General features: G+C 47.5%; 2 protein-coding genes across 2 annotated transcripts; both read left to right on the forward strand.

The window, feature by feature from the left end:
* Positions 1 to 301: 301 nt before the first annotated feature.
* Positions 302 to 5091, forward strand: LOC120641244 (protein FAR1-RELATED SEQUENCE 6-like). Its single transcript, XM_039917285.1, has 3 exons — positions 302 to 515; positions 2215 to 4673; positions 4780 to 5091. Exon 2 carries the CDS (start codon positions 2254 to 2256, stop codon positions 4654 to 4656), a length of 2403 nt encoding a protein of 800 aa, XP_039773219.1. The 5' UTR covers positions 302 to 515; positions 2215 to 2253; the 3' UTR covers positions 4657 to 4673; positions 4780 to 5091.
* Positions 5092 to 5937: 846 nt separating this feature from the next.
* LOC120641245 (C2 and GRAM domain-containing protein At5g50170-like) lies at positions 5938 to 11173 on the forward strand. Its single transcript, XM_039917286.1, has 9 exons — positions 5938 to 6551; positions 7216 to 8412; positions 8525 to 8704; positions 8801 to 9087; positions 9165 to 9281; positions 9563 to 9825; positions 9913 to 10084; positions 10286 to 10561; positions 10670 to 11173. The coding sequence occupies exons 1-9, from the start codon at positions 6110 to 6112 to the stop codon at positions 10868 to 10870; spliced, it is 3135 nt and encodes a 1044-aa protein (XP_039773220.1). The 5' UTR covers positions 5938 to 6109; the 3' UTR covers positions 10871 to 11173.
* The last annotated feature ends 432 nt before the right edge of the window (positions 11174 to 11605 follow it).

The following is an 11605-nucleotide window of genomic DNA, read 5'->3' on the forward strand; positions in this document are numbered from 1 at the left end:
GCACTATCCGCCCGTGTTTCCCATCTTTCATCCTACTGCCACCGCATTCTAACCAGTTGCTCACCATCATCTGTGCCTGCCCATCCACCATTATCATCAGGCCAACGGCTTCCTCTAAAGCTCGCTATATACTTCGGACATCAAATTCTCTGGAAATCCTAACACTAACACAGTAACACTGCTCTTAAGCTCGAGGGAGAAGTCAAATCTTATGGACGGTCGCATGTTGACTTACTGTATAAACTTTTACCCAGAAATTTGTAGCTATTTATCGAACATTTATTTCTCTTATCTGCACCTAATGGCTTATTTGCTGAGTCTGAGTAATCCTCCAAGCTCCAAGCGTTCACTCCCGTTTCCCGTAGTCCCCCGTTGCAGCCACTCCCTTCTCTCGGACTCTCTCTCTCTCTCCCTCCTCCCTTGCTCTTCCTTCACTGGCGGCGACGACTGGGCGAGCGGCGGCGCCATATGTCACGTCTTCGCCCAGCCCTTTGCCGGCGACGAGCATCCACCAGGTATGCCCGCCCCCCTTCTCTTTCCTTCTGCTGTGCGAGACGGAGCACCCCAAACCCTAACAAAACTTATTTGTATTCGGATCTGAATCCAGTTGCAGTATATTACCTACTAACTTCGATTTCGTTTGCAAAAATTATCCGGTGTACATTTGTATACACCCATGTCCTATGCTGAGTCCGTCCCTGTTAGATTCTATCCTTGCACCATCCCACGAATAGCGTTCTTCCCATCACTTTCTCCTAGTGATAATCCTTCCCCTTCCCGTTCCGTCAATATACTTGATTGACAGTTCAAGTGTCATATTGCCTTGATCAATGAAACATAGCCCACCATTGTGGTGTTACTAGACAGCTATATAGGTACTTGTTAAAAAAGGATAGCATGGTTATCACTTCAATACTTCTAATGCATGCGTTTTTTTTGGCATACCGAGATAGCATGGTTATCACTTTAATACTTCTATTGCATGCGTTTTTTTTGGCATACCCCTGCCTTCTACTTTTTTGTTGGGAAACCTGATCTCTACTTGCAATAGATTATCTATTATATGTTGTTGTTTCACAAATTTCAGTCATAAGTATTCAACCTCTAGTTGCAAGCACCACTACGCTATGAGAACTTTATAGCAGTTGATAGTATATATTGTGCTGCACCCTCTTGAGCTTTATATACATACGAGGAATTTCTCTCATTCCAAAATTGGAAAGATTTGTCGTGTCGTGAAAGCATGATATTCGCTACTTGCTTTCCAAATATTTGGATCTATACATTCTCAGGGCAACCATGAGTCATGACTCGGTGCATGCTAAATAACACTCCCACCAGTTAGCCATGAACAAGCAAACTTTTCCAAATCTGGTGATACCTGAAAGGTCTTTAGCACCGTTAATTGTTTTCCCCTTTCCTTTTCATCACGTTTTGCGGTACTGCACGTGGGGTTTGGAACTGTTGAATAGTTATCTGAACCATTTGGAAAGTGAGAGATTTGTCATAATTGGGTGTATCCCTAATTTCCTTGGGTGGGTGGGTGGGGTGGGGCCGTGGGTGTGTTGGCACTTGGCAAGCAGTGACAATGGCAGAGAGAGTGAGAGTTAGATGGTATGTGCTTTTGTGCTCAGATTTTGAGAGGGATCATGAAGAGAAAGGGGTTTTGTAATTTCAATAATGTGATCCGCTATTTGCAAAAAGTAAATGTCATTTGAGGTTTGATGCCTATGTTGACAGGAATGGTATTTAACACATATTCATCTGTACTGTTAGATAATGGTTCTTGGCAAATCAAAACATTCAGAAGGGAGAGGGATCATGAAGAGAAAGGGGTTTTGTAATTTCAATCATGTTATCCGCTGTTTGCAAAAAGTAAATGTCGTTTGAGGTTTGATGCCTATGTTGATAGGAATGGTATTTAACACATATTCATCTATACTGTTAGATAATGGTTCTTGGCAAATCAAAACATTCAGAAGGGTCCTAGGTGGCAATTAGGAACGCTACAGTCATCATCATTCAATTTTCTATAGAATTGGAGTTTGGGTACTATTTGCTCATGTAAATAAAATGAGATTTTTTTATGTTTTGTGTTATCCAAATGATATTTAGTTTAGAAGGAAGTCACATTAAGGAAACTTTCAGTTTTCTTTGCTAAGTATTTGTTCTGTGGTCTATTTCCAGCTTCTTACATTCATCTGTATTTTACAGTTTATGTTGACCTAAGATTGGATATCCAAGTGCTGTGTGATGGACACCCTTCAAAGCGATCCTTATTCCAGGAGCAGCTTGCAACCATATAGGGATGCCTCCGTGTCCTTTGAGAATAACACAGTTTTGGATAAGCATGAGGTTGTCAGCCCTCGAGTTGGCATGACCTTTGAGACGGTTGATTTGGCATATCAATTCTACCTAGAGTATGGCTACCGTGCTGGTTTTGGGGTCTCAAAGAGGACGTCCCACAGTGTTGATGGGGTTAAATACCGTGCTACATTTGTCTGTTACAAAGGTGGCATTGCTAGGATTAAGCCTGGCCTCAAAGCTCGAAGGAGGCTTGTCGCAAAGACTGGTTGCAAAGCAATGATGGTAGTGAAGTTTAACGCCAGTGAGAACCATTGGGAAGTGGTCTTTGTTGAACTGGAACATAACCACCCATGCAATCCTGAGATGGTCAGATTCATGATGTGCTTTAAAGATCTTCCTGACTGGCAAAGGGAGCACCGCCCATTCAATGCCAAAACTCGATTGAACCCAAAGATCCACTCTGGTAGAGGCAGACCACCCAACCAAAATAAAGATTTCATGGTGAGATCCTTTTCTCAGTCAAATTATTCCATTGAAGGGGCAGGGAAGGCGGGAAAGTTGAGGTTTGCAGAGGGTGATGTTGACGCACTCTTAGTGTTCTTTGATAAGATGCAGGCTCAAAACTCCAACTTCTTCTACAATTGGGACATGGATGATGAAGGTCGGCTCAAGAACGTTTGCTGGGTTGATGCTAGATCCAGAGTTGCATATCAACATTTTTGTGATGTTATTTGCTTTGATACTGTCTACTTGACATATCAATTTCTCATTCCATTGGTTGCGTTTCTGGGAATCAACCATCATGGACAGTTTGTGTTGTTAGGATGTGGTCTACTTGGAGACGAGTCTCCAGAGACTTTTGCATGGTTGTTCAAAAAATGGCTAAAATGTATGAATGATAAAGCACCTGAAGCAATTATTACGACTCATTCAAGGCCAGTAGTCAAAGCAGTCAGCGAAGTATTTCCAAATACTCGACACAGATACAACCTTTGGCATATAATGAAAGAACTTCCTGAAATGTCTGGAAGAGTTGAGGATAAAGAAGCAATCAGTTTGAGAATGAAGAAGGTAGTCTATGATACCATTACATCAGCTGACTTCGAGAGGGAGTGGGTTGAAATGATCAATCAGTATAATCTTCATGATAATCGGTGGCTTACAACCTTGTTTGAAGAGAGGGCAAAATGGGTACCGGCATATGTAAAGGATACTTTCTGGGCTGGTATTTCCACAGTTCGTCGCAGTGAACGTCTGGAGGCTTTTTTTGATGGATATATTACACCAGAAACCACAATAAAGACATTCATTGAACAATTTGATACTGCTATGAAGCTCAGGTCTGATCGAGAAGCCTATGATGATTTCCGTTCATTTCAACAAAGGCCACAAGTCCTGTCTGGTCTTCTTTTTGAGGAACAATTTGCAAACGTTTATACAATAAATATGTTCCAGAAATTCCAGGATCAGTTGAAGCAGCTGATGAATGTGAACTGCACTGAAGTCAGTAGAAGTGGTTCAATAGTGACTTACACTGTGACAGTGATTGGAAAGGAGAGGAAGTTTGACTACAGAGTGATGTATAACAGTGCCGAGAAAGAAGTGTGGTGCATCTGCAGGTCATTCCAGTTTAAAGGTATTTTATGTAGCCATGCTCTTGCTGTCTTGAGGCAAGAGCTTGTGATGCTAATACCTCCCAAATATATTCTTGATCGATGGCGGAAGGATTACAAATGCCCCGAGGAACCTAAGGAAACCCCCATCTCACCAAATGCGGCAAAAGCTACAGGGAAGGGCACAAAACCAGAAAATGTTCGGGAAGATAAGGTGGACAATCTCTACAAGCATGGACACCAGTACTTTGCTGACATTGTGGAAATGGGAGCTACTGACCCTGATGCGATGGAGTACGTCCTTTCTGTGATGAAGGAAGCTAAAGAGAAGGTGCGCAAGTTTGAGGAGTCTCGTAAAGAGAAAAGGCCTGGAGAGAGTCCAGTTTCTGCTGGTAAAAAAGGTGATAAGTCATCAAAGCCATCCACAGAAGACGTTGGTAATGGAACATCAGCTTCGACACCTACGACTGCCGCAGCCACTACAGTTACAGTGGTGTCATCTGCACCAATGGCAGCCGCACCAACAATGATGGCCATGGCTCCAGCCTCGGCAGCTGTGCCCCCAGGAATGTTTCTAGTACCCATGCACCCGCATCCGATGGTTTTCCCAGCCTTTGCCCCTGCAGTTCCACCATCAGTAGCACCCATAGCTCCACCTGCTGCACCAGCGACCAATGTCGGCGATAACACCTCCAACACCTCGAAGAAGCGAAAGAAAAGAAAGGGGAAAAATTGATCTTTGGATACTGATGAGTAAGCTGCCTTTTGCATACCCTTTGTACTGTGTTACTAAAATGCCTCCTGGAATTTGATTTGTTCATGTTATCTCACTCTCTTGTCCCTGAATGTGTCGTTCCAGGTCTAACACAAGGTCTGACCAGTGAAGCACAAAGGGAGTTTGATCTTACATTCCGCATCAGTCCGGGATATGAACGTGCACTATCGACTTACCTTTTCTGCAGGACGAGCTGCTCGTGTGACTGCCCAATTAGAGCAGATTTTGATTGCCCCGTGTACATTATTGCCTTCGTGCTGGAAGTAATATGACATGTACTCCAGTTTATATGTATGTAAAGATCTGGCCGTGACCTTGTTGCTACCATCAAGTTGCTCCACATTTTCGGTTCAGATGCATTTTTTGGTGAAAAGAATGCTACTACCGTTTTCTGCAGTCGTGACCTAACTTTTGTGACGGCTTCTCAGAGGCAGAGGATGTAACTCCTGATGCAGTGTGGTGGTCAGTGGTGAACTGGTGACTGGCTGAGCTGTCGAAGAATGCGACTTTTTTTTTTAGAATAGAATGCGACTTGTTGCTGCCATGGAGCAGTGTAACTGTCTGCTTTTCCTTGCCCAGTGCTGTAGGTGTAGCGACGCGAAGATGGGCAACGACAGCTGCTGAGCTCATTTGGGTAGAACTAGCGGTGGTAATGGGCCATGACCTTAGTGGGCTGTTCACAGCCCAACAAGTTCTTTAAATTATTTAGTTCAAATTTGTATAGAATTTTCACAGCCCAACAAGTTCTTTAAATTATTTAGTTCAAATTTGTATAGAATTAGAGTCCGGTCTTTTTAAAGTTCGACTCTTAGATTTTCTAGTCAAAATCTTGGAATCTTTGCCACCCATCGTTAGAACCCGGGCCGCCGAGCACCCACGGCGGACGGGATGGGCCAGAAACGGGAACCCCACTTTCAGAGGGCCGGCCAGCAAAGTTGCCTTTTGTCCGCTTCTTCTAGAGGCACGCACGAGTAGTAGCCGTGCCCGTACAGGGATGGCCGCGACGCCACGACGACGACGAGCACGCAGCGGCAGGCATGGACATCTCTCTGACTTCTCGATTCTGGAAGGCCGAAGGCCCAACAAATCCAAAGCTCGCGACGCGACCAACGCATCGGCATCCGCCACGCGAGCTCCCCCCTCCCGTCCCCTCCCACGCTGCAGTCAAGAGTCAAGACGCCGAATCCCAGACCGCCCCCCCGCGCGCCCCATCATCCCCAATCCCATCTCCATCACGCGTGTCGCGCTCCTCCTCCCGCCGCGTGCCCCGCGCGCTCGGCACACGTCGCCCCCGGCACCCGGACCCCGAGACCCGCCACCTCTAAAACTCCCACGCGCCCAAGCCCCAAGCCACCCCGCTCTCTCCCTCCTCCACGGCGTGCGGTTGCGCTCGCTGGCTACCGCGATCGCCACCATGCGGCTCTACGTGTACGTGCTCGAGGCGCGCGGGCTCCCGGCGGCGCCGCGGCCGCGCCTGCACGGCGGCGCGCTGTTCTACGCGAAGGTGACGGTGGGGAAGCACCGGTTCCGGACGCGGGTGGTGGAGCCGGGCCCGGGCCCGGGCGGCGAGGATTCGGCGGCGGCGGCGGCGTGGAATGAGGAGTTCGTGTTCGCGGTGGGGGCGGAGGAAGCGGAGGGCGAGGAGTTCGAGGTCGCGGTGGCGCGGCGGCGGCGGCGGCGGCGGGGAGGGAGGGGGAGGGAGGTGGTGGGCGCGGTCAGGCTGCCCGTGCCGGCCGCCACCGCCGCCTCCCCCGGGAAGAGGCGCTCCGTGCCGCCGACGTGGTTCACGCTGCAGCCCGTGGGCGACCGGCGCAAGGGCGGCGGCGGCGACGACGAGGCGGCCGCGGCGGATTGCGGTGAGTGCGCAAGTTTGCTTTCGCGAGCTAGATACGCTTGACATTTTTGCCGTGCGTTCGGTTCCTCGATCGGCGCTGGTCGGCGCGGGCGGCAGGCCTTCAGGGCGAAGCCACCGCGCCTATCGCTTGTTACCTTTGCCAATTGCCTCACGCAAGCTCGTAGAATTTTAGCGGATTAGCATGCCACTATCACGGAGTAAAAGTCATTCAGGTTCCGTAACCGTGAGTCGTTCATTAGCAGTACGCGGTCGGTCACAACCCAGTGTGGTAATTATTTAATTTTTAACGGAGATGCTTACGGAACAGCGCAGATTGTTGGTAGTACTGGTTGCAGTCTGATGAACTAATCCGTATCATGTGGCTAGGATCAGCGGTTGCAATAAACTAGTGCCTGTCGAAAAGCCTGGCCAGTTTTGACTACTTTTAACTTGGTACAGTGTGCTTTACTTTTACAAGATTAGCTACTATGAATATGATCCGATTCTGCTGGTCTTGTGCACAACACAACTTTATTTGGTTTCAGTAGAGTACACCTTTCCTTTCTCAGTTAAGGCTGGCTTAGTCATGGTTAGGCACGGCATGCTTTAGAGCCATAGGTTGTATCATGATTACACCTTTCGAATGGTCTAGTGACAATGATTTTATTCTTATTGCTTTCTACCAGGGAAAATACTCCTAAGCTTTTCACTCTATAGAGAAAACAATGACAATGTTGCCATCCACATGTCCCCTTCTTCGAGCTCCAGAAGTGACACCGATGCTGCCACCGAGAGATTAACTGATACGGAACGTTCAGGTTCTAATGGTGCGGTGGTTGATTCTCCTAGGAGCCGTGACACAGGGCGGACCTCTCTAGATAACTCTGACCGTTGGATGCAAACAGATTCCACTTCAGTTACTGAAGATGATGATCTAGCAGAGGATATTGCTGCAACAGCAAATGGTTCAAGTGACACCGAACAGATGGCTCCAGATGCTAGCTTTGAAGAAGCTATGGAGATCATGAAATCTAGAAGCACACCAGACATGCCAGAAGATCTTGATGGCGGCATCATCTTTGAGCACACTTACCTTGTGGAGTCACAAGAACTGAACCATCTTCTGTTCAGATCCGATTCGCAGTTCTTCAAAGAACTGCGTGAGCTGCAAGGTACCACTGACTATGAGGAGCAGCCGTGGACATGGAAGAGCAAGGATCCTCCTAGCTTAACTAGGACATGTCAATACACCAAAGGCGCATCGAAGTTTATGAAAGCTGTCAAGACTAGTGAGGAGCAGGCATATCTTAAAGTAGATGGCAAGAATTTTGTGGTTAGGGCTCGTGTTCGTACTCCTGAAGTCCCCTTTGGGAACTGTTTTGCAGTTGTTTTGCTCTACAAGATAATCCACAGCACCGGGTTATCAGGAGGTGAAGAAAGTGCGCATTTGACTGTATCATACAATGTAGAATTCCTTCAGAGCACCATGATGAGGAGCATGATTGAGGGGAGCGTTAGAGATGGACTGAAAGAAAATTTCGAAGGTTTCGCTGAAGTAATGTCTAGGCATGTGAAACTGGCTGATTCTGTAGGGATGGATAAAGAGCAGTTGTTGGCGCCATTGCAGGCAGAACACCAGTCAGATATCAGTCTTGCTTACAAGTATTTTCGCAATTTCACCGCCATTTCAACAGTGCTATTTGCACTATATATTCTTGTGCACATCCTTCTGTCGAAACCAGGCCCACTCATGGGCCTTGAGTTCAATGGTCTAGATCTACCTGACTCATTTGGAGAGCTGATCACAGCCGGTGTACTAGTCCTTCAGTTTGAGCGTCTACTGAGCATGATTTCGCGTTTTGTAGAGGCAAGGGTACAGAGAGGTATGCTCTTTTCTTCAATTATTTACCTCTTGTTTTTTTCTCGTATATTAGATGTGCTATTCAACTCGATGATGTCATAATTGTGCTACCTATCTTCCACCTTTCATGACAGGAAGTGATCATGGAGTTAAAGCAAATGGTGAGGGTTGGCTGTTAACTGTAGCTCTACTAGAAGCTACAAGCTTGCCACCCGTTTCATGTGGATCAGTTGACCCTTATGTCGTGTTTAGCTGTAATGGCATCACAAGAACAAGCTCTGTTCAACTTCAGACTCAGGAACCTCAATGGAACGGTTAGTACATTTCATATATTAGCATGTTGCATACCTAATACCGAGTCTGTAGATTTGTCTGATTATAATTTGTGACAAACTGGAAGAACGTTGCAGAGATAATGGAATTTGATGCTATGGAAGAACCACCAGCCGTGTTGGATGTTGAAGTTTTCAATTTTGATGGTCCGTTCGATTTGGCAATTTCACTTGGACATGCAGAAATTAATTTCCTGAAGCACACATCAGTAGAACTGGCAGACATATGGGTGCCCCTGGAGGGAAAACTTGCCCAGACGTGTCAGAGCCGGTTACATTTGAGAATATTTCTGGAAAACACAAAAGGACCGGAGACATCAATGAGAGAATACCTAAGTAAGATGGAGAAGGAAGTTGGTAAAAAGGTAAATTTTGATAACCTGTGCCGTTTTGATGCCTTCAAGTGTGATACCCATCTTGATAAAAATGTGTGCGTGTGCAGTTACATGTTCGGTCGCCTCACAGAAATTCAACGTTCCAGAAGCTTTTCAGTCTGCCACAAGAAGAATTCCTTATAGCGGATTATGTGTGCTCACTGAAAAGGAGGCTACCTTTGCAGGTAATCTTCTACAGATGTTAGTTGTAGATGATATCATTACTATTGGGGGCATCTGTGTTATTACCCCTAAAATTCTTATGGTAGGTATTCAATAGGTCGCAGTTGGTTTTATGAAATGCCATATGCACGTTATACTTGGTTTACTTATTTATTTTTGCGAAGAACATTATACTTTGTTGATGATGCAATATCATGCCATAGATATCTGGTGTGCTCTTTGGAGTTTGGACCACTAAAATAAGAGATCTCACACAAGTACTTGAAACTGGCTGCTTCTGCAGGGGAGGTTGTTTGTGTCAGCCAGAATAGTTGGTTTCTATGCTAATTTGTTTGGACACAAAACCAAATTCTTCTTTCTGTGGGAAGATGTGGAGGAAATCGAAGTGCTACAGCCATCGTTTACAACGCTAGGAACCCCATCACTGCTGTTTACTCTGAAGAGAGGCCGAGGACTTGAAGCCAAGAGTGGTGCGAAGTCCCAAGATAAGGAAGGGAGGCTGAAGTTTCAGTTCCACTCTTTTGCATCGTTCAGCAAGGCTAGCAGGTGGGCATCTCTCAATTGTTAGCTATCAGTACTATAACAGTGACGATCTCAATGGTGAAAAAAAACTTTGTTTTTTTCTATTTCTAGGACAATAATCGGCCTGTGGAAAACGAAATCGTCCGCCATTGAACAGAGGGCCAGAATGGAAGAAGATCATGAAGAAGACGCGAGCTCCGTCGATCTTGATGATGTCCACGCTGTGTTGAGCATTGGAGACGTGCCTCTCACAAAGGAGTATAGTTTGGAGCATCCGGTTGACGTGAGATCCCTATGCTTACTATTGCCTTCTTTTCCTGATAGTGTTCAGGGTTGGATATGTTATCTTACCAGCTGCATTGGCCAGCCTGTCCTCCATTAGTTGAAATGTTCCTCGTGCTATAGGACAGTTCTATTGCTTTCACTAACGTCACTGCGCCAGCTATGTGCTTCTGAAAACCTGATGAACCTTGTGTCGCCGCAGGCTGATTTGCTGATGGGCGTGTTCGACGGGGGCGCCCTGGAGACGCGGACGATGAGCCGTGTCGGGTGCCTCGACTACTCCGCGACCCCGTGGGAGGCCGCGAGGCCGGGCGTCCTGGAGCGGCACGTGAGCTACAAGTTCAACCGGTACATGTCCATCTTCGGCGGCGAGGTGGCCAGCACCCAGCTCAAGTTCCCGGCGGAGGACGGCGGCGGCGGCTGGACCATCCACGACGTCGTCACGCTCCACAACGTCCCCTTCGGCGACTACTTCCGGGTACGCCCTTTTTTTTTTCCCTCACACGAACTGTTCAGTTTGTTTGGGGGATGAGATCACTGACAGCGATGGACTAATTCGATGATCGAAATGTTGTGTACGTTTCAGGTCCATCTGAGGTACAACGTGCAGAGCGTCACGTCGGAGGCGCCGAGCTGCCGGTGCGAGATTCTGGTCGGCATCGAGTGGCTCAAGAGCAGCAAGTTCCAGAAGAGGATCGCCAGGAACATCTGCGAGAAGCTGGCGCACAGGGCCAAGGAGGTGCTCGAAGTGGCCGGGAAGGAGATTGCCTCGGCCGTGTCTGGCTAGGGGCCGACCGGGTGCCTAGGCTACTCTAAGCTGGAGGCGACGCTTCTGTTCTCCATCAGTCGGCGGCAGGATCGTAGCTCAATCTCTTTAGTTCCTTGCTCACTTCTTTCTCCTTTTTTTTTGTTTCATTCATTCGATAGTTTAACAGAAAAGTCCCACGAGAGAAATAGTCAAACCTCGAATAGAAAAGGGAGAAGAGAGAATACGTGTAACGAGTGCCAACATTTTCTTTCTGAACCTGTAACTAAACACGAAACAAATGGAGGGTGGGAAATGGCGTTGAGGCGTCTGTCCTCTTTTGTATGCAACGACGTGGCAAGCTACATCTTGGGTGTCTGCCTGCGGCGTCAGCGGCGGTGCGTTGGTGGAGCGTGTCACGGCGCACGGGCCGACTCGGCCGCGCGGGTTATTGTAGCGCACGGCTACTGTAGCACCGCGGCCCAGCTCCTTTAGTCCCAGACTGGAAAAAAGGAGTTGAACCAACTTAAATAGGTAGTCCCTAGGAAACTAGTAACTCCGGTTCGAACCTTTTGCGCGAAGCGAGGACGAAAGCGCAAGAGAGTTATTTAGCAGGTGTGGTTTACTCAAAGTCTAGAGTAGATCTTAGCCGTTATCCTGGGCCGGGTCGTTACAGGGGTATCAGAGCCATACTCTCGCGGTTTCACTCCACGTACGGGCAGAAGTGCGCATACATGAGCACGTCGGCGCGTGGAAACACAGATGCCAACAGCATAT

Source organism: Panicum virgatum, chromosome 7K, assembly GCF_016808335.1.
Source record: "Panicum virgatum strain AP13 chromosome 7K, P.virgatum_v5, whole genome shotgun sequence".
NCBI lineage: Eukaryota > Viridiplantae > Streptophyta > Magnoliopsida > Poales > Poaceae > Panicum > Panicum virgatum.